The 23667-nt window shown below is 42.5% G+C and overlaps 1 protein-coding gene across 8 annotated transcripts in view; it reads left to right on the forward strand.

Moving 5' to 3' along the window:
- The window catches only part of rpgrip1l (RPGRIP1 like), a 253367-nt gene that overhangs the window by 140172 nt on the left and 89528 nt on the right, over positions 1 to 23667 (forward strand). For 5 of the 8 annotated variants that reach the window (XM_085991423.1, XM_085991415.1, XM_085991421.1 and 2 more), the window contains exons 19-23: positions 1459 to 1548; positions 7919 to 8023; positions 10336 to 10407; positions 15266 to 15398; positions 17443 to 17522. In XM_085991423.1, coding sequence (XP_085847549.1) covers positions 1459 to 1548; positions 7919 to 8023; positions 10336 to 10407; positions 15266 to 15398; positions 17443 to 17522 — 480 coding nt within the window. The remainder of the gene's footprint in view (positions 1 to 1458; positions 1549 to 7918; positions 8024 to 10335; positions 10408 to 15265; positions 15399 to 17442; positions 17523 to 23667) is intronic. The other 3 variants (XM_085991417.1, XM_085991419.1, XM_085991420.1) reach the window with 2 other exon arrangements.

Below are 23667 nucleotides of genomic sequence, written 5' to 3' on the forward strand. Positions count from 1 at the left end.
CTGCATTCAGTCATGTTGAGGAAGCTCATCCTCGGCCTGTATACCTTGTGTTGGGGTTATCGCCTCCGATGCGGTGCACCCCTGCGCTAATCCCCTCTCTCCTGTGGAGCATCAGGTCGCTGAGGAGAATGTTGCTGCTGCTGCTGCTGCTGGGGTGGCTGGTGTTGTTGGTGCTGGGACTCATCTTGGTCTGAATCTGAGGTCCAAGGTGAGACAGCATAAGCTGCACCCTAGCTGATCTAATAGATACCAGGTTAAGTGGAGATCAAACGCACAATCCTCCAATGCAGTGAGTGACTTACAATGTGGTGAGAGTGGCTTCCAAGGTTGCAGAAATCACCTGCAAACTCCTGAAAGCAAAATCTCTGCACAAAATGGTGTCAGCAAGAGCCTTTCCCTTGGGCAAGGAAGCAGGTGTAAGGTGTGTGTATTTATATGCTTTTTCCAGCTGTCACTTAATGAAGTAGCACAATGACCACTGAGCTCCCACTTCCCCTTCACAGGGAGCTTCCCAAGGTCCGTCAATCCCGTGCACAACCAGTTAAAGTTGAAACCTCACGTTAAAAAGGCTGTTAAGGGTCTGTAAACGGGCAGTTAAGTACCTCAATGAGGTCGCCTGCCTCTCCCAAGCGGGACTATGGCGCACTTCGATCTGCACCCCAGTTAAACGCAGAAGTAATTAACTGAATTTAAATTCACCAGCTGCCGTGGTGGGATTTGAACTCTCGTCTCTGGATTACTAGCCCAGTGACATTACCACTATGTTACCGTTTCCATATCTCGGAGGGTTGTAGGGCAGGAGAAGTTTACAGAGATAGGGAGGGGCGAGGTCATGGAGGGATTTGAAAACAAGGATGAGAATTTTAAAATCAAGACGTTGCTTAACTGGGAGTCATTGTAGGTCAGCAAGCACAGGGGTGATGGTTGAATGGGACTTGACACAAGTTAGGACATGGGCAGCAGAGTTTTGATTTACCTCAAGTTTACGTAGGGTAGAACGAGGGAGGCTAGTCAGAAGTGCGCTGGAATAGTCAAATCTAGAGGTAACAAAGGCATGGATGAGGATCTCAGTGCAGATGAGGTGAGGCAAGTAGCAATTAGCAAGTAGTACTACGGAGTGGTACGAAGCGGGATTACTTCTCTCACTCCACTCAGCCCCTTAGCTGCACTGTTACAAAGAGGTGGAGCCTGGATGCCATCTCTTGGATGGTGTGGTAAAACCAGATGGGCAGTCTCCACAGAATTACTTTTGCATTCTTTTTGGGAATCAGTCAACAGCATCATTAGCAGAGACTAAGATGTAGGCTGTTTATCCTAACCGCTGGATGCAGAGGATATGTGGCCTGAGGACTAGCAAGGAAAAAAATATTGGGGTAAATAAAGGATAACTTCTAGAGAAGGAAAGAATGAATAATAACAATCTTTTGAAGTCTGATTCCATGGCACTTGTTATTTTAGGCACAGAAACCTAGAGAACAATCATATAAGTTTGATAATCGAGAAGAAAAAAGAGTATCGTGGGCCGATGTAGAGCTTTCTGGCAGTCCAGTAAGTGTATTATATTATTGTGCCAAATTTTGCAGTGGCAGGGCATCTAATGACGTCTCTAAGTTTGACTTGCCCTTGCATGTTTAGGTTTTTAATTTTTTTGCGTGGCAAGTTGCTGAAAATGCAAGGGAAACAGGCCATCTGGGACCTGACTGAACAGGGCAAACAACTGTGTATCTCCTTAACCAATCAGATTGAAGAATTGCAAAATTAACAGCACAAGGACTAAGAAGCAAGTGTAAATTAGAGTGGGTGAATTCAATGTCAAATCAGGCACAGAAAGAGAAATAAAATAATGTGCAATAGAAAGATTGGATTAAGAAAGAGAGAAAAAAGAGGCAGTAAGGAAAAGGAAAAAAAGTCTTTATTTTAAATTCAACATTTTTTAATTCTCCAACAATTAAAACCTGAAGGAATGATACTCCACACTTGTAATAGTTACTTTTCAGTGCTAGAAAGGTTGATTGGCAACAGTTAACACTTATCACATTGTTAAAAGGCTACTTAGACTCAAATGGACATCTTAACTTTCTGTGGCACGTTTAGTTCATATCTGCTGCACAAATACAGCAACATCATGCCACTCAATGCATTTCAACAGTGCAGCAGATAGCGAGATGCCGTTTTCACAAAGCTAATGGCGGAGAAAATATGGACCATTTTAAATTAATTTCTTCCAGAATTCTAAGCCATGATAAATGGAACTCCAAGCAACAAATGCAAATAAGAATATGAGAAAACATAGAATTGGAAAAGGTCTTTCAGCCGATCAAGCTTTTTCCTCAAGCCATGTACAGTCAACCTCACCCAGTTAATTTCCTGAGAGAAAGCTCTGCATAAATACTCCCTGAGTCTCCAGCATTAATAAGCAAATTTCACATCTCCAAACAATGTTTAGCACCCTAGAAACACAGATATCTTTATTTTCCTTTGCATTAAGTATTTTATCATCTTAGCCTTAACCTATCTCTCTGACTGCCAATCCTGCCTCCAACCAGATATTTATCCAGCTCCTTTTGAAGAATTTAATGAACTGCTTTTCCTGAGAATCTGTTCCATATACACGCTGTGAGAAAATTTTTCTTCTAATCTTTGGTCTCACAAGGCTTGTTAATTTTAAACCTATGTACTCTAGTTCTGAGCTCACAATTTTAGTCTAATTTATGGCTGGAATGCATGGAGTCCATCAGCACCTGGGGGAGGTCTATTGATGTTCTGGGTGTGGACACTTCATCAGAACGCAGTTCTGGTGGGGGGTTTTGAATTGGGGTACTAGCCTGCCTTTTCCTTTCTAGGATGCTGGTGACCCTGTGTATACTTCCAGCATTTTCTGTTTTTATTTTGGATTTCCTTCATTTGCAGTGTTTTCCTTTTGTCCTTATATTACTTCTCCTGTCTTTTCACGGCAATTTTCTTGTCCCTTTTATGTCTTTTAATTGCCTCACTATGATATGTCAACCAGTTTAAGCTTTTTTCCAGATTTTCAAAAGCATCCGTTTGGCCATTCCACACAATGGCCCCGATATTTATGTAGAGGCAAGGAGGGTACTGGGTAGGGCGCAAACAGCCGTGGAACGCGTCACGGTCGGGGCCGGGATTTGCTGGGGTGGGGGAAGGTCTGGGATCGCAGTTTTTTTCAGAAGTTGGCTCACTGGCTGCGTGGGACTTCTGGAGCACTGCACAGCTGTGCAGCTTAAAGGGAACATTGGTCCTGACCAAGGAGGGTGACATCATCCATATAATCTGATGCGGAAAGGAGGTCTGATCGACAGTAATGCCAATATTTGCACGGATGTGGTCAAGGTTCCAGTCCATTGCACGACAGAACAGGGTTGGCGCCAGGATGCATCCCTGCCTTACTCCAGATTTGGTGTAGAACCTCTCCGAGTTATGGTTCCCCAGTCAGACCCATACTCCTGGGTCATTATGTAGATCTTGAATTAGCCTCAATGTCAGGGGCGCTGATGCCTTGTAAAGCTTTCTATAGGCCGTTGCTGTCAACAGAAACAAAGGCTGTCTTGAGGTCTGTGTGCGACTTCCAGAAGGGGGTTGAATTCTCAATGAATCTCAGACAATAGGCAAAGAGCAAATGATGTTCGTTGTAGATCGCCCATCTGGGTAACCTGATTTCTCAGGGCGATGGTGTTTCGTCAGAAGTGGCTGAAGCTGAGCAAGTTGGATGTAGGAAAAGACTTTTCCAGGCACGCAACATAGGAACAGGAGTAGGCAATTCAGCCCCTCGAGCCTGTTCCGCCATTCAATGAGATCAGGGCTGATCTGTAACCTAACTCCATATACCCACCTTTGCTCATATCCCTTAATACCTTTGGTTAACACAAATCTATCAATCTCAGATTTTAAATTAACAATTGTCCCAGCATCAACTGCCGTTTGCAGAAGAGAGTTCCAAACTTCTGCAAGGTCTGGCTCTAATTTTTAGACTATGTCCGCTAGTCCTAGATCCTCCAACCAGTGGAAATAGTTTCTTTCTATCTACCCTATCGGTTTCCCTTAATAGCTTGAAAACTTCAAACAAATCACTCCTTAATCTTCTAAATTCCAGGGAATACAACCCTAGTTTGTGTAATCTCTCCTTGTAATTTAACCCTTGGACTCCAAGTATCATTCTAGTAAACCTACGCTGTACTTTCTCCAAGGCCAATATATCCTTCCTAAGGTGTGGTGCCCAGAACTGAACACAGTACTCCAGGTGTGGTCTAACCACGGCTTTGTATAGCTGCAAGCATGACTTCTAACCCCTTGTATTCTAGTCCTCGAAATATAAAGGCCAACATTACATTAGCCTTTTTGATGATTTTTTTTGTACCTGTCCATGATATTTTAATGATCTATGTACATGGACCCCTAAATCTCTTTGGACCTTCACTGCTTCTAGCTTTTCACCATTTAGAAAGTACTCTGATATATCCTTTTTAGGTCCAAAGTGGATGACCTCACACTTGCCTATATTGAAATCCATTTGCCACAGGTTTGGCCATTCACTTAATCTATTAATATCTCTTTGTAATTTTATGCTTCCATCTACAGTGCTTACAATGCCGCCTATCTTTGTGCCATTGGCAAACTTGGATATGTGGCTTTCTATTCCATCATCTAAGTCGATAATAAATACTGTGAATAGTTGAGGCCTCAACACAGATCCCTGTGGGATGCCACTGGTCACATCCTGCCAATTAGTGTACCGTTATCCCTTCTCTCTGTCTCCTGCCGCTCAGCCAATCTCTTAATCAGGTCAGTAATTTGACCTCAATTCCATGGGCTTTAACCTTAGCTAACAGTCTCTTATGAGGGACTTTATTGAATGCCTTCTGGAAGTCCATATAAATAACATCCATAGACATTTCCCTGTCCACTACTTTAGTCACCTCTTCAAAAAATTTAATCAGGTTCATCAGGTGTGACCTACCCTTTATAAATCCATGCCGGCTCTTTCTGATCAGCTAAAAAATGTTACGGTGTTCAGTCACTCCATCCTTAATTATAAACTCTAGTAATTTCCCGACAACAGATGTTAGGCTATGGCTGGTTTTTTTTGGGCAAGTAGAGCTCTTGCCCCTTAGGGGTATAAACTGGTTCTGTATCACGTTAAATTCTTTTTTGAACACCTCCCACTGATCTTCTGAAAGGAGAGTTATTGGTCTATAGCTGCCATACTGTGCGTGGGCCTTTCATTTATAGAGGAAAATAATGTTCTCTACGGGCACTTTCCCAGTAGTCCAAACCCTTACAAAATTGATGTAGTGCTGAGCTTGTGGGCTTAACAGCACACTTGAGGAATTTGGGATTTATACGGTCTGGACCAGTAGCACGGCTATTTTGTAATTTCTTTAGAGCTGAGCAGACCTCTACTAACGTGGGTATATCGACAGAGGTCTGGGAAGCAGGTATTCCATCTGCAGCTAATGAGTTCAGGTTTGAGCATGGTGTTTTGGGGTAGATGCGTGTATATTCATATAGCTTCTTTCCAACTTTGCAGGATTTTTTCTTGAGTTGAGCATGTGCTGCCATCAGCCTTGTTTATATGCGTTAACCCAGTGTGGTGTTCAGTTGTTGGCCGGAGTGATTGAATAGCTTTATATGTAGGTTGTAAGTTATTAGTCCTGATTCCTTCTGCCTGATTTTCAAGGTTGTCTCAAAGTAGACGTCCAGGTCCCTTTTGCTTTTTGCATCGGTGTCATTGTGGTGCTGCTTGGCTTTGGATTTCTTTTGCAGGATTTGGTATGTCTCATCAGATGGCCAAGGACATCGCCTGTGGCATTTTGGTCCTTTGACGATGTCTGAGGCTTCTCAGATAGCTGTACTTATGGTCGTCCGGGCTGATTCTACATCATCCGGTAGAATGCCAAGTGTATCAAATTTGTTTGGCACTGTGACAGAGGACTTGTTGGCAAGTTCTGAACTCTTGCAGGCATATGAGTCATATATGTCATATAAGGTACACTCCTGTGTTGAATTGTTATTTTTGCAATGAGGAGATGGTGATCAGTATTGGTTGGCGCTTCTGTACCTCTATAAACCTGGTATGATTTAACTATGCTGTGATTCTGGACCAATATTTTGTGCAGCACCTGGAGGTCACGACGTCTGAACCAACTACCTACGATAATGATGTAATATGATGCACAGAAGACGAAGAGTCTCAGCAAATTATTGTTTATTGTTCAGGAGCCAAATTGGCCAAGAATAGTTTTGAAGCCACTTCTGAGGCAGCCTGGTGTGGCAGTCAGGTCTCCAAGTATGATAAGTTCATCATGCAGTGGAATTGATTGTATCAACACTATTAACTGCTGATAAAATTCACCTTGGTGGTGTCTGTGGCTTCCTCAATGGGTCCATAAGCCACAATAATGGACATCTGTCCATGACAGTGCAGCAGACTGGCATATAAAAGATGATCAGAAATAGGATGCTACATTGTCAGAGATGTATCAAAGAAGGACCGAAGAATGAGTGCTGTTCCATTCATGTGCCCGGTTCCTCCGGAATACAGCAGACCCACATCCTCCACAAAATGATGACAGTTATTCGCTGGTTTTGCCTCAGTTATTCACTCTTTAATTCATAGACTAATGATACCAACTACCTGACCCTGTTCAGAACATTCCACATGGCGAATCTGGTAGCTCTTCTCAGGTTAGTCCTGGGCGTTACAGGTCATAACCTTATCAAAAGGAACTTTGGGTAATGCTAGTCATAAGCACGTGTGTACCATCACATGCCAGCCTTTGATGCCTGTAGGGGCAGGGGCTTTAATCTTGCTGCCATTTGTAGTGTGGCTCATGTTTCCTTAGAATAGAGGAGACATAGAGGGATGATTTTGTGGGAACATCATTACTGTTCCCATAAATTCTAATGCCCATAGTTTTTGATTTCTTAACTCATATCTCATCCACCTTCACCATCATTGGGGAACATTTTATTCTTCGGCTGGGTGCGCCAATGGCCTTCACACATAGCCCTGAGCAGGGGCCCTTATCGGGAGCAACCCACCAGAGCCATTCGAACCCGAGACTCGCAAGGGCAAAGGCGACCACTCCCTGAAATAATGCGACAGGAGCTGCACTACTTGCTACACAAATTTAAATAGCCTAGACCTCAAATTGATGGCGTTGGGGAAGTTTGATGCTAATCGTGCCTCTCCCCCCCACCCCTGCCCTTCTGCCTGAAACTCGTTTCCAGTTAAGATCCCACTCTGTGGTCTCCCGTGGACTACTGTGTGCAATACTTATTATCATAATTCAAAAGGGACACAGATGTATTGGAAAGGTTGTACTGAAGAACAACAAGAATAATCCCAAGTGTAAAAGTGATGAGTTTAGGAGACAGATTAACGAAGCTTAAACCATTCACTCTAGTTATTGAATGGTATAGATAAAGTGAACCCAAAATCTTGCTTTAACGTTAGTCAAGCCCCTAGTGAAAAGTTAATTTAGAACAGATCTTAAAATAAATTCTTTTATCAAAGGGTGATATACTGCAAGTTGTATCAAAGACATAAGGGGAGTTTGAGATGAGTTGGATGCTAGATTGGGTGAGTTGCAATACTAGATGGATGAGATGGGACAAATGTCTTTTCTCGACCTTTACTTTTCTTATGTTCTTACTCAAAATGTTAACCTGTGCTTTGGTGCTGATGGACTTGCTGTGCACTTCCAGCACTTTTTGTTTTTATTTCAAATTTCTAGCATTTGCAGTGTTTTTCTTTTCAGAACTCTTCGATTGGTATCTGCCATTGAAACTCAGTAAGATACAGTCATTTAACCTGAGTGCTGAAAACACAGTTGTGAATTTAATTACGTCAGTCATTGTTGGTTTCACACCTAGTATTTTGTGTTTTGTTAATTTGCAGCTAACAACAGCAGCAGCAGTTGGATTTGACGTTCAAGCCCCTTATGTTATAAGCAAGCCATGTGAGGCGAAAATTGCTACAACAGAGCCTGAACCAATTAGTCAGGTATGTGAAAAGAAATGTTATTATAACTGGGTGGAGTTTTGTACGTTCTTCCACCTCAATATGTAGCCTGTCACCAGTAGGGTAAAATCATCTGGGGTTACTTCTCTTTTGTACTGTACCAATATGTGAGCCAGACCTTTCCTTGTCTGACCCGGTCGTTGGATAGCCAAGTTCCCGATGGATGGCTGTGATGGACTGTGCCAACCGTCCTGGGTAGTGATTGCAACAGAGGAAAAAAAATTTCAGTGCCTTTTCATGTCATTTTTTTCACTCTGCAGGGGGCAATCTCAAAAAAAAGGAGGGCTTAAATAGCTTTACAAACATTTCTAAAAATTTGCATAAAGTTCACTTCCTGAAGTTGGTCTAAGTAGCCCAGGGCTCAAAGTTCTGCAAGCTCCTGTTATTTTTAGCTGTCTCATAACCTTTTTTAAAAACATAAAGCTTCATTCCTGCAACTTTTCAGTAACATGGTGGGAAGTCTTCATGGGTTGCTTGTACCAATAGAGCACACTCTCAGGAATGAACCAAGGACTAGGAAAATAGGTTCAGGCCCATTTTCGGGCCTCAAATAGGTGACATGCTCAGAGCGCACCAGAAGCTGGAGACCCATCCAAAATTGGGCCTTGAGCCTCATCAGCAAAATTCTGGCGAGCTGCGGACACCAGTTGGACATCCAATAGCAGCTCACAGGTTGGCTCCTGACCAATTTGAGTGGCTGCATCCCTGACATCAGGTAGGTCCTGGGAGAGAGAAGAAGAGAACAGGTGGGGTGGGGGATGGGCAATGTGGGCTGGCAGCGGGCCTAAGGAGTACTGTAGAGCCAGGAGGAGCACTACTGCTCTGACTGGCTCCACATGAAGGTAAGTTTAAAAAGAAGAAACTGTCCTTTTCGTTGCCAGCCTCCGGCAGTCCCTTTAAGGACCTTTGGTTGAGCTGCAGCAAGAATAAGAAAACCTGAGTGAAGCATGCCAGGCACATGCCGGTCCTGCTGAATTTCCGAGAGAGGTCCTTCAATAGGCATTAAGCCCCTCATTATCATATACAAGGGACCTAACCCCTGTTTTGGACATCCTCCAGGAATGCCTGAATATTTTCTGAGTGAAAATGGCATTGGGCATATTTCAGGTGCCTTTGGCGCACCAAACATAGCCCCACAAAATTGGACCTTTCTGCCCCCGTTTCGCATCTGAAAAACAGGAGCAACATGGTCCAATTTCTCCCCCCAAGAGAGTTTTCTTCTATGTAGTAGCAGTTTTTATATGAACCTAGGTCTAATGTATCTACCAGAGGAAATTTTCTTTGGCATTTAGAAACAACTGTCATCTTACAAGTCAGACCACTAAATCACAGCCAGAACTTCAAACCCTGAAATTGGAGTCAACGGCATATTTATAGTGCCAAACTCTTCACAATATCCCTGCAACTGAGCCTCTTGGCACAGTGTTTTTCCAGATGCTGTCAACTTATGGATGGCGTCAACAGATTCTGCCTCCACATAAGGTGCACAGTGGTAATTGTATAGTGGTATCTCACTAAAAGAGCCACCATCCTGTTTAATTCTCGCAACAGATTTCTTCCTTTGTGACTGATGACCATACCTCAATGTCTGGTGATCACAGGCATGATGGGCCAAATAGCCTGCTTCTGAGCTGTACGGTTTTATGGCCAATGGGCACAGGCCATATGGCCATATCAATAATTTCAGTGCCATGTCAATGGAGTAGAATTAAGAGCAAACTACTCATGTGGAGAAAGAAAGGTAGGGTTAACCTTTCATCTGAACAGATGAGAGGTCATCGGCCTGAAATGCTAACCCTACATTTCTCTCTCCTGACTTGCTGAGTGCTTCCAGCATTTTCTGTTTTTTATTTCAGATTTCCGGCATCAGCAGTATTTTGCTTTTTGTTATTATGACAGCTCTTGCCGCTGATCTAAGTCCAGTCACCCTCCTTACTCTACAAGGACACTATAGATATTGGATGCAGGTGTACAAGATGCATGTTGATCCTATTAGTTCAGCACCTAGTAATAATTCTGAAGAAATATGGGGGGGAGAAATTGGGCTCTGTAGCGCCCGTTTTTTAAGCAACATGTGGCCTCCTAACGCTCGAAAATAGCATACGAGCTATGCAGACACACTTCCGATGGGAAGTGCGCCGGAAGCCATCTTGGTAAAGGAGGTTGTGCGCACGCACACCTAACAAGAGAGCAGGCAGATTATGATGTCAATCAGTGTGCAATGTTGATTTGACACCACTCTGCCATTTTCGAATGCCATGCTCCTACCTATGCCCTGTCTTAACCTCGCACAGCTGAACACAACGTTAAATGGCATGAAGGACCCCCCACCAGCGCTACTTAAAGGGATCATGAACTACTTACAGGTTAGTTGCTGGATTATTTCTTCTGGCTGCTGATGCAATTGTGCGTGTTTCGGGAGCTTTCCTATACTTGCCTAAAGTTTCAGTAGTCTACAGGGTGTGGTCCAGCTGGTGCTGAAGTATTTTTTTCTTCATTTAAAAGCTTGTGCTGAAACAAGTTGTTTCCAGACATGGGTGGCCTGGTAGGTCTTCCTCTTAGAATTGAACATGACTGGGAGAATGAAGAGAGGCCACGCAGAGCAGGACAAGCTGCTAGAAGAGGGAGGAGGAGGAGGGGGAGAAGAACTCTCAGCAGGAGGCCATATCCACCAAGGATCTTTAGGGAGCAATTCTCTTACCTCAACTTCAGTGAGGACCAATGCTTGAGACATCTTCACTTCACTAAAGAGGCGAGACTGAAGTCTGCCAACTGCTGCAGCCACAACTGCAACCGCACAGCAAGGCAAGGACTGCATTGCCTGTGGCTGTCAAGATGACCGTGTCTCTTTTATGCATCTGGCTCCTTCCAGGCTACTGTTGGAGATATAAGCAACATCTCACAGTTTACATTACACCGCTGCATAAGGGAGGTCACTGAGGCTCTCTATACACTGAGAGACAGCTTCATCTTATTTCCTCTTGCCTGAGACAAGCAGGCAGAGCGAGCACGAGTGCTTGCACAGATTGTAGGCTTCTCCATGGTGCAGCATGTACATTGCCTTGCGTGCACCTCATGTGAACTCGCCCATTTCAATGAACCGAAAGGGATTCCACTCCGTCAATGTGCAGCTGGTGTAGCACATCATGCCGGTCAATGTCCATTATCCTGGCAGTAGTCATGATTCCTTCATTCTGCAGTTTGAATCGCCACGGCAAGTCAAAGGCTGGCTACTGGGTGACAAGGGTTATCCACTCATGACATGGCTTATGATTCCGGTTCACAACCCATGCACACGTGCACAGCAGGCATACAATGAGAGCCATGCTGCCAAAAGGAACATTATAAAGCACACCATTGGCGTCCTCGAGCAGTGCTTCTGCTGCCTGGACCGCTCTGGAGGAGCCCTGCAGTACTCAGCAAGTGGGTATCAAGGTTCATGGTAGTATGCTGCATGCTGCACAACCTCGCCATTATGAGGGAACAGCCCTTGCAACCATCTATCAGGCGAGAAGCTGAGGAGCAAGAGGACGAGGATGAGCAGGACGAGGAAGTGTAGGAGTAGAAAGTGAAGGAACAGGAAGAGGAGGCTACAACATAGACAGCCCCTTTCTACCCAGGCTCTACGTGATCAAATAACTAATAAGCGATACCAGTAACCTCAACCACACCTCCCCATTCACCAACAGTCCCACGCTCCTTACATTTTCTCTAACACTGACTGTCACATCGTCCTCTTTCCGACAACACAAACCACCAGAAAATGCACATTCCAATCCAAATTTATAAATTCAATCATGACATAATACATACAACAGTAAATTAATCACCCTTGTGTGTTCCCTTACTGCCTGTCTTCCCTGTGTCTTTGCCTCTTCTAGTTCTCATATGAGGTGCTTCCCCAGTGGCTGCAGCATGGGTGGTGGAAGGCTGCTGACCGCCAATTGAGGAGACTACCGATGGCCTTGGAGGGCGAACTCCAGCAGCTCCAGGCCTAGAAGGCCCAGCTTCAGATGGCACAATTTTGGACTGGGCTACAGCAGTCTGGGCTGGCTGGCTGACGAGCAGGAGTGGGAGCAGGAATGCTGTCATCCTGAGAGAGGACGGCAGGTTCGTGCTCCATGGAGCCACTGCCACTCTCCCAGGGCAGCGCCTCAACAATCCTACTGATCTGTTGGAGAACAGGTTGATGGACTGCTGTGACGCTCTGGAAGCCCCTTTGAACAGTGGTATCCAGAGCCATGATGGCAGCAGCCTGAGCTTCCAAGGCAGTAGTGAGAACTTTGATAGAAGTTGCTTATGCTGCAGTGGAAGCTGTGTCATCGGCCATCAAACGTTGCACCATGGTGGGTTCCACAGGTGTGCTGATAGAGGTGACCACCCGTTCCATGTTGGAAAAGATTGGCTCCAAGGTCTGCGCAAAGCCCTGTGCCAAGTTAGTGCTGGACTCCTCCATGCTCCTTGACATTGTGCGCAGGCTTTCTGGCAGGTTTTCCAGTGCACCAAGTATTTGGTTATGGACACCTATCAGCCTTCTTCTGTAGCCTGGCCCATCAAAGTTCTCATCTGAGTCCTCTGCAGCAGAACTAGTGTGTGACCTCGCCCACCGGCGAGCTGGCATCTATGCTTTCCTTCCCCCCCCGCCCTGGTTCCTGAGCACTTGTGCCCAATGTCTCACCACATGCAGATCCCTTCTCTATCCTAACCTCTAGAATACACGCAGTGTCGGTATCTGAGCTGGTGGCTGCGATGTCTGTTCATCTTCACTGGCTTCTTTTTCCTCCACTGACTGGGATGGTTCCAGTTCTTGGGTATCTGAAATGAAAATGGGACAAGGGTTGGGTTGTGGTGAGGGGAGAGGAGAAAGTAAGAGGTGCGTGCTTACACCATCTGCAGCTTCTAAGTCAGAAGAGATTGAGGGATGAGGGAGAAGAGGGTTGAGAGAAGGAGGATTAGGTATGCAGATACCCTCATCATCGATCACTTCAGCTCCGCCAGTGACCACAGCCTCAGCGATGCCCCTTCCCATGATGACCAGCACTGTCTCCATGGGGTTAAAACATGCAGGTGCGCTTGTACTCCTCCAGTTCTTTGCTGCTGCCTGCTGTTATGCACCACCTCCTCCTGCAAGAAAGAGGGAAGTGTGTTAGTGAGTGTCCTGAAATATGTTTTGGTGATGTGGCTGTCATGGTTGAATAGCTGCCAGTGTGCAACCTGCGAGTTGTGGGTGCAAGGCTTGCAATAATGCTAAGTGTATGAGGGTGAGGTAAAGTATATGAATTAAAGGGTTGAGTATTGATTGATAGAGAATGTTGGTAGGTAGGTGCTGGGGGGTGTAGTGAATTGAGCAGTGGATGAGGCTAGTGGTGCAATTGGTAGGATATGCAATTTGAAGATGAACTCACTGACCTTGACAACTCGTTTGAGATCATTAAACTTATTCCTGCACTGCATCCATGTTCTTGGAGCAACGCTCCTGGCATTGACCTCCGCCGCTACTTCTTCCCACTGCCTCCTAGGCATCTGTCTGGAGGGCCTCCTGCTCCCCTGCAGATACAGGACATCTCCTTCATTCCACCTCTTCCACTAAGACCTCCAGAACAGTGCCTGAAAACCTTGGTACACGCTCTCTCACATGTCCAACCATTGGTCGAAGTATCAGAGCACAGATTCAGTTTTCAAATGACTCCCACAACTTCTTGTAGCCACAATGCACCTTCCCTTTAAGAGGTGTAGGCTGCTTTTATCTAGCGCTAGCAACTCGTGATATCAGGCCCCCTGCTGATGCGTGCAGCCAATGAACAGCGCAGCAGGTAGCACTGGCTGCACGCAGCAATCATGTAAAGCAGCAGGCATCACGAATTTACCATGCTGCCTGCAACACAATGAACGGGCGCGATTTAATTGCGTACTGCGAGCTCCACGCCCATTTTCGGGGATTAGCCAATTTGTCCCCCATTAGATCTGTTCATTAAAAGTATGATTCATTCCCTTTTCTTTCACAATTTGTGCACAATTTCTGGAGGTAACTTTCTAAGTACAGGAAACTTTGTTATATCCGGCACCGACGGGACCGAGCTATTGCCAATCTATCAAAACTGCCGGACATACAAAGTTAATGTTGAAGCATCTGACAACAAACACTGTTGCTTAGCAACAGCTTCAAACAGTCGGCCCGTACCTTGGAAGCGTCTCTGTAGCTTAGCAACAGCTTCAGAGAGACTTTCCAAAGCCTGACTGTTGGAAAAAAAAGCCACAAGAAGAAAAACAACCTAACAGAACGGCTCCTGATTTCTGCCGGTAGATCGAGGTTTCCGGACATACAACCTCCGGATAAACCAAAGTCTCCTGTAAATGCACTCAGTTAAGTGCACCACAAGCACAATATTTAAGATTCTTGTCATTCAGTTACTAGTCACTCTTCAGGTAGCAACATGATAAAATGGAATTGAGTAGCCAGGATTTACCCCTGCAGGTAATGACACCACTTTGGCTTGATGAAAGCACACTTCTCCAAAACAATCTACTATTGGAAATGGCGTGTAGATTTTGCATTCAATATGTTGATCACATTAGTATTATTTGAAATGCAGCCCTGAACAAGATTGAATCCTTGCGATTGCCTTATGACATTTTTTGTGAATTGTTTAGATTTTAATGTTCTTTTCTATATTTTATTTATGAAATGTTATCACCTGACCAATGTTGACCAATTTTTTTTGCACAGCTGGCTGTCAATCAATCAAGTCCACGTACACAGTTACCACTAGTGTTGCTTTTAGTTTTATAGTAATGAGTGGTACCAATGTATGGTCTTGAAGATACGTCTTTCAAAATTTCAACCAGGAACAATACAGGGGGTAGACCTACCTATATTTAAAATACCAATCCTTTTCCTAGAATCAATTAATTTCTACTTCTGTTTTAGACTAAGTCAGAATTTTACTGCTATGCTGAGTTTGTAATCAGTAAATAATTCTGAAACTTAAATACTTTTCTGTGACAGAATGTTACTCTTTCTCACCTACAGGACATTTGTCTTTTAACACAATGGTGCATTTATAGAAGTTTCAGTGTAGAAAATGCAATGTATTGCATCAACTAAATAATTAATCTAGTTCTATGTTACATTTCAAATTAGAATCCATTTTGGCTTTCCTTCTTCTAATAAAATCATGTTCTTCTAAAAACAACTGTAATAAATAGTATGTTTTAAAAACACAGGATGTCATAGGCACAGAGTTGGAAAATGGGCAGGTTTCAGAAAGTGAAGAGGGGAGCTCAGCATTTTCAACAGAAATGAGTTCAGCTATTTCAGGAGCAAGTGGAAAACGAGATGAACCAGAACCTGGCCAAGGTTAGTACCTTAATTCATTAATCTTACTTACACAATTCCACAAAATAGTCTCATGTTTGTGCACTGTAATGGAGCAGACATAAAGGAATTCCATTGCAGCCTATCTACTCCAAAACTTTGGGATCAGTGGATTGCTTATATTTGTTATGATTTATGTGGGTTTGGACTACTAGCACCAACTAGAAGATATGGGTTTAAAATCATCAATCCACAAGCAAGCCACAGATTAGTAATAAATGAGATTTCCTCCACAGAGTGGTGGATATGTGGAACAGACTTCTAACAAAGGTAGTTTGTGCTGAGTTGTTTAACTCCTTCATAAAAGAGCTGGGTAACTAGAAAGAGCTTGCAACTTTACAGTTGGACCAGGATTAAAGTTTTTGGTAAAATAAGTATGGGATGAGATTTTCAAATATTTCAGGGGACACAATGGTTCTTGTGCCATTGGGCTGGGAGGACAGGCGTTGCTGATTATAATCTGGCCAAGGTTCAATAGTGCAGATAGATAGATAATCTGGAGATTTGTTGCTTTTGCTTTAGTGATCATGTAGCATTTATGCAGAACTTTCCCCCTTGAGATTAAACTGGTGAAAAGGAGTGCATGATAAGAGAGAATCCACAGGGTCTCTGGAAGGAGCTGATTCATTGAGGTGAATAATCCATTTTGTCCCATCATTCCTTACCTTGTGAATATTCTTTATTACTGACTATTAAGGCCACATTATGTGAAGTAGAGCTGGTCTATGTTTGTGAAGAATGTGCATACAAAGCCGCAACCAGTAAAATCATTAATAAAACAAAAAAAATAAACATTAGACAACAGTGTAATATGAAAAGGTGAAAGCCAAGGATTTGCTCAAATATTTCCTCAGGTTGCAATAACTGATGGCAGAAAAAAACGGGAGTTCTGAGGGGAAAAGGCGAAAAATAACTTAATCTGTATGTGGGTAAATAAGGTTTATTTGCCCAAGGCAAACTTTGATATACTGTATTTGTTTATCTTATGCTTACTTAGCTGCAAAATAGCCTTGAAAAAATATTCATTTGATGTAACACTAGAGCATTTTGAACAAATAATTACTGCTTCCTTGTAGTATTACACCCCCCCTGGTCCTTTAAGGAAGGGAAACCTGCCGTTTTTACCCTATCTATCCTAAAAGTGACTCCAGTCCTACACCAATGTGATTGACTCTTAACTGCCCTCTAAAGTGGCCTAGCAAGCCACTCAGTTGTATTAAACCTTGGGCAACTAGGGATGGGCAATAAATGCTGCTCTTGCCTGTGATGCTCACATCTTGAGGATGACTAATAATAAAAAATTCTGATGTGGAAAATTTCATATATATATATATATATATATAGCACCTGGGTATTCATTCTGCCAGGTGCTGTGACCTATTGACTTTTTTTCAGTGGAGAGGCCATCATTGGGGCTGGAATAGGTGTTATAAAGTATTGGTATAAACCAAAGTGATTTTCTTTAGAACCCTTGAATTGACAAACTATTGCTCCAGAGATATACAACATCACTCTACTCTCCCAGAGTGGGGATTGTTATAAGTAGTACTGTATTCCTTTTCTAAATTATATAATGATTTCATTGTTTCATAGTCTAATTTGGCTCTCAAAAGTGAATAAAGTGATAACTTGGCTTACTATGACTGTGTTTTAATGTATGCTTCACATGTATTGGTTAATGAGTTTTTGCCTCTGTACAATCAATTGTATTGTAAGTTTCTATGAAAGGTGTCTAATAAAGCTCTTAGACTTTTGAGACATTTTGTGGGCAGATATGTAGACCTAAAATGGTTTGTAAATCTAATGTGATTTACTGAGATCCTGCCACCCATGTAACTATTTTGTTTGTTCTTTAAATTATAGTCATAAAACAACAACCATTCTGTTAGACATAACTTTTTATGAAGTTATTTGACTGGTTAATCATATTTTTATCACAATATTGTGTAGCCATCTGTTCCAACTATAAATCTCTGAAAAACCATCAGTGTAATTGTTTTTAGCGGTGAATTTATTTCTTTCCTAGTTGTCGATGATGTTGAGGAATCAATAACGGACAGTGATGACTGTATTGTCCCAGGCCGGCTGTCAACACATATAAAGCAGGTTAGTCTATTTCTTTTAAGATTTGAACTTTGATCCTAGGAGCTATATAAAACAATTTTAATGCAAGGCAATGTAAAGTTTAGGTGAGAGAAACAGAACTGATAATTTGACACCAAGTGACTGTCCCTTTTGAAATCTTTATTGCCGATCAAAGGAAACAGTGAGTGTGGAAAGAATAAAGTGGAATGACACAAAATGACAGGTGGAAGGAGAAATAATGGCAACAAAATGCAATGCAAACAAAATCATAAAAGTTGATTCAATTGAAAGATGCAAAGGAAGTAGTTTCTTGTTTGAAATGGTTGTGCACGCATTGTTGGCATCCTCCTTTATCTTAACATCCAGTGCCTGTTTTCAAAATAAAAGGAGAATTCTGCCTCCTCCTACAGTTGCTATGTAATTCCAAAATGCACCATACACTTCGAATTGTAGTGACATTTCTGTGTTTAATAAATCTGAGTGCTAAATCAAGAGTTCAGAATAACAGTAACAGAATGATTGATGGCTGTCAGTTTCCAATCACAGCTGTCAACATAACAAAATCTGATTCTTTATGGTTCAGGTTCTGTTGTTGCTTGTGTAACCTGGGTTTGCTGCTGTGAAGATGTGCAGACTTACCTTGGATGAGTAACAAAATTAATGGTTACATTTTTCAAAGAAAATGAGAATTAGAAGCTTAAAAGCTTTTTATTTTGTAAAATGAGCAACTTCCTACTAAATTTTCCTGTACTGAAAGTTGAGTTAATTATGTGTACGGTTCTCTCTACAGTCGTGCATTTGACAGTTAATGATGGTCTGTACTAGCTGAAAGCTAAAAGGAACATTTTACTGTGGGAAGTGCTGCATTTCATAGCTGAATTGGAGAAGTATCATTGAAAAGGTCTTGCAGAAAATGACCTCTTGTGCTCTCTGTGTACATTAATGGCTTATTGAGCTATCAGTTACAGAACATATCTCAGTACCTAAGCTTGTTGTCTTTATTGAAAACAGCTGATTGATTCATTTATCAAGGCTAAGTGCAGAAGGTCATTTAAACCATGCCTTTTCAATGATGTTCTATCCTCTTACATGGTCTTGCATTTCTAGCATTAAGTAATATAACCAGCTACATTAGTCAATAACCATGCCTGATTGGCTTTCAATCCCCATCCAGTCCTTAAGTAAAGTACGTCTAACATCTCATTATGTGACCAGCTACATTAAGCAATTGCCCATGGGTGATTGGCTGTCAGTCTACTTCTCTGTCTCCAGAGGGGTGTAAAAATGCCACCACCAATTTCGAATAGTGGCACAGATGCCTTTTTAACTAGAGGAATCCATAGGATATTTAATTACAGGTTCAGTGCACTAAAATGTTTAAATTTATGACATTTTGAAGTGAGGAATTACTGACTCCATAACAAGGTAACAGTCTATGGTGTGTTACTATACCTGCATTGCATATTGATTTGACTAGGAACCAGACATTTGCTCCCAATTTTAAAGTCTCAATCTAACCATAACAAAATAGAAAATTACATATCTGTGATTTGTATTTTAGGAATGGTAATCCTTATTTATTTTGAAATTCACTCAGCAAATTTACCAAAGAGAGCTGAAGTGGACACTAAAAATATAGTATTATAATAAAAAAGTAAATGCACCTTTAGTGGACTAGTTTGTAAACTCAGGAGGGTGGGAGACTGCAAAACGAAATACTTTCAGATAGTAAGTGTAATTATAGGATTAAAAACCATGTTCTCCTGTTGACTGCAAGATAATGAAAAATATAAATTTCGAGGAGTGCTTAAGGTGTAGAACCCAGCAGATCTTCTAATTACACAGTAACTCAGCAGATCTGCAATTACACGGTAATTTGCAATGCATACTGAATTGTATTTTAAATGCAAGTATGTTTTCATGTTAAGTGTTGTAATTAAAGTGGCGTGCCAATTATAGTATTATACCACCGGCATATCACACTTCAGAGCTATTTCTTAGATGTTTTGATCAAAAAAGAAATCCAACAGGTTTTCTAGACCATGCTTCACTATAGATGCTGTCTCTTTTTACTGCCTGTGATGTATAATTAAACACGGATTACTTCATTTCATTTACAACATTTATGAGCTGCACTTTGTCAGAATGAAATGCTTGTCCCCTCCTTTCCTCACCAAAGTGGCGTAATTAGTGTTAGCATCTTCCTTAACAGTCTACATAAAGTTTAGTGCTTGTATTAAATCAAGTCATTAACATAATGTGCTGTACAATTTGCCCCTATCTCTTTTCGTTTCCACTACATCAAAGCTCTTTGGAGCAGCAGTGTAATTGGGCCGTGCCAGCTTGTCAAGTTCAGTCAAGCTGATGGCTGCTTCTCCTCTGAAAAGCTTCCAGGCATAATAATTAATGGAGAAGAAAGTCAAGAAAATGTAAAAAATTGGACTGTTATCTATGAATATTTAATGTATTTGAATAATCAGAAGTTAAGATTATCAATTTGATGTATAATACATTGATTAAAAGCTGTGTGCAGGGCCCAGAAATAGATATAAAAACAGACATTCGAATTCTGTTGGCAGTACTTAAAAGCAGTCTAAACTTGCAGCAAGACCTGGACGACATTCAGGCTTGGGCTGATAAGTGGCAGGTAACATTCGTGCCACCTAAGTGCCAGGCAATGATTTTCTCCAACAAGCAAACATCTAACCACTGCCCCTTGCCATTCAACGGCATTACATTGCCGAATCCCCCACCATCAATATCCTGGGGGCCACCATTGACCAGAAACTTAACTGGACCAGTCATATAAATACTGTGGCAACAAGAGCAGGTCAGAGGCTGGGTATTCTGTGGCAAGTGTCTCACCTCCTGACTCCCCAAAGCCTTTCTACCATCTACAAGGCACAAGTAAGGAGTGTGATGGAATTATCTCCACTTGCCTGGATGAGTGCAACGCCAACAACACTCAAGAAGCTCGACACCATCCAGGACAAAGCAGCCCGCTTGATTGGCACCCCATCCACCACCTTAAACATTCACTCCCTGCACCACCGGCGCACCGTGGCTGCAGTGTGTACCATCTACAAGATGCACTGCAGCAATTCGCCAAGGCTTCTTTGGCAGCACCTCCCAAACCCGCGACATCTTCCACCTAGAAGGACAAGGGCAGCAGGCGCATGGGAACACCACCACCTCCAAATTCCCCTCCCAAGTTACACACCATCCTGACTTGAAAGTATATCACTGTTCCTTCATTGTCACTGGGTCAAGATCCTGGAACTCCCTCCCAAACAGCACTGTTGGGAGTACCTTCACCACACGGACTGCAGCGGTTCAAGAAGGTGGCTCACCACCACCTTCTCAAGGGCAACTAGGGATGGGCAATAAATTGCCAGTGACGCCCACATCCCATGAACAAATAAAAAAATAGTCTAAACTTATGCCTGATCACCACATTTTCAAATTGAAGTAATGAACAATGTATTAATGATTTTGTAATGATTTAGTGAAAAAAGACATTTATTGGGAACACCATCAGATTCCAAAATCATAAAATATGCATTTCTTTGAGAAAGCTAATAAGTTTTATTCCCAAATCAATATTATGTTAAATAATTTTGCTATTATATAATCATAATACCTAGAATGATAACCCAACACATCTTTGAATTGTCCAGCTTTTGCCAGTTTTAAAGCTGGTTAAAACACAATCCTTAATTCTTCCAAAATTAATTTTGGTTTTGTTGTGCACTCAGAGTAAAAAATGAAAGAGAGCCTGCTATTGTAAAAACCTTGTCCCTCTCCTACTAATGAAGGTAAACTTGAAATTTAACCCATGACTATGGCAGAGTCACTACTTTCAGTGGTGTTATTAGTAACAAGACTTGCAGTCTAACATTTTTATCTACTAATTTTCTTTTAACATTATTGCCAAAGATGTCGACTTTCTGTATTTGGTACAGAGACTCTGAATTCTTTAGTGAACTTGGGCTATCGGAATTTCTAATTTGAAATCTCTGGCATCATGAAGGAGGTTTGAAGCAGCAACTCGTCAGTTCTTGATCCAAACCTGCAGCCTCCTACAAGATCTTGAAGCATACCGCCCAGTCTGCAGCCTCCCAAATGATCTTGGTCTGACTTTGAATTCCCGCCTGACTCTAGTTACCCACTCAGGTCCTGATCATTTCTGATATTAACCTACATGAATTTGCAGGCAGATGAGGCACCTGCCTAAATCCGGGGGCACCCTCATAAATTGCTGCAAATCCGAGTCCTATTACGTCAGTTTTATCTGGGGCCTGAGTGGGGAAGCCGCCGCGGCTTTCTTGCTAGGCAGAACCAAGTCTGCAACTGGTCTGTGGGCAGAAGAAGCCCTTATGGTAAGTCAGGAATGTTTTAGCAGGAGTCAGCCTCCGTGCCCCAGAAGGAGAGTTGCGGCCTCCCCTGCCCCGGACTCCCTCCCTTTCCGCGAGGCCCTCCTGAAACTCCCACCCCGCCACTGATGGGAAGCTGGCAGACACCCGATCTTTGCCTGCCGGCTGCTGTTCTGCTCCCTCTTCACCAGTTCCAAGTGGGAAATGGACTTGTGGCATTTAAATAAGGCCCAGGCGGGAAATTAACTTGCTGGAGCAGGTTTCTTGCCAGAAAACTGATCCAAGTTCAAGTCTGTTCCATAGTGTAAGGGAAATATGAAGCGAGGAGATGAATATGGAAGATTTAATGAATTAGCTTATAAGCTCAGCAGAATCATGTAGACAAGAGGAAAAATAAATAAGCAGTCTCTTAAGGAGCTTTTTGGGAGCATTGCAGCTAAACCCAGACCTGTCTTTATATAATGACTTCATCATATGTATATTCTTAGAAGAATCATTGGATAGCAATTAGGAGTTTTGATGTGAGGGGGCTTCCCTTCAGCTGGGGACTCTGAGGATATTTGTACTGCACAGGTCAAGGATAGAAACTAATACCTTCCTGGTCTTTGTGGCTTGGCACTGCACCACATGTTGCACTTACCCTTTGACCTTTAGGAAAGGCCTATGTAATCTCTTTAAAGTACGATGACAATGTGAGCATAATGATGTTTGAAATGTTGATTTACATGTGCAGGAAAATGGTTTAAAAATCTACTGCCAGGACTGTAACATTTCTGGATTTGTTTACCATTTTTCCATGGAAAGGATCTAGATATGAATTATTTTAAAACTTTCTATTAAGTTAAAGCTTGTTCTAAAGGAGTTCCATTCACAGGAAAGCAGGGCTTGCATGTATGCATTAGTTTTCAGGTGGGGTGTCTGAACTAGCATCCCGGAGACAACGAAGATATTGGGCCTGAAATTACGGTGGTTTCGACAGCATACGCACATTTGTCGGAAGCTTTCTGAAAGGCCCCGCAACTTCCAGCTTTGCGCATATGCGAAAACCCGGAACTTGCGATCTGTCAAGTTTTGTTTCGACAGATCCTTTGCATCCGCTGCAAAAACACTTCGCTGGCGCAGAGTTGGGCTATTTGCCCAACTACTGCCCACGAAACAGACTGCTTAAGGAAGGGATTGATGCCACTGAACATAAGAAGGTATTTATGCCAGACCTAAACTTGTAACACTAACTTATTTTTTAATACCTTACATACAATTTCTCACATATTTTGGCTAAACATTGCAGAAAGCATATCCTCTTTCCATGTAAACAATCAGTCTCCTTTTCTGGATTTGTCTGGGACAGTGGACAGGGCGCATACAGAACTCTTAATAGAATACAACTTTAATTCCTTATGAATTGTGCTTGTACAGTACTGGAAGGGATGTATTCCAGCTTCTTTTTCTTCATCCAGTATTCTTTATCCCTGAACAACTTAGCTGAGTCCAGCAATCATTCCCTGAAGGGAGTTGAAATAAGCATATTAGTTGAGGTCCAATTTAAACTTGTCTCTTTGATATTGTGTCATTGTTGGTACCTTGCAGACACAGTTTGCACTCAAACAAAGTGCAGCGATTTGCATTGCTATTTATGGATGCAGTTTCGTGCTTTCATTCTGGGGATAACTGGCTGGTTCTTCCAGCATAATGACAGCTTTGTTCTGCAGTATATATGATAGTCAGCTCCCTTCAGCCTTTCATGTGTCAGACATCAAACTAATAAAAATCCAGCCTCCAAGTTTCGATACCCA

This window comes from Somniosus microcephalus, chromosome 6, assembly GCF_052327205.1.
Source record: "Somniosus microcephalus isolate GS21.2 chromosome 6, FLI_Smic_1.0, whole genome shotgun sequence".
Lineage (NCBI taxonomy): Eukaryota > Metazoa > Chordata > Chondrichthyes > Squaliformes > Somniosidae > Somniosus > Somniosus microcephalus.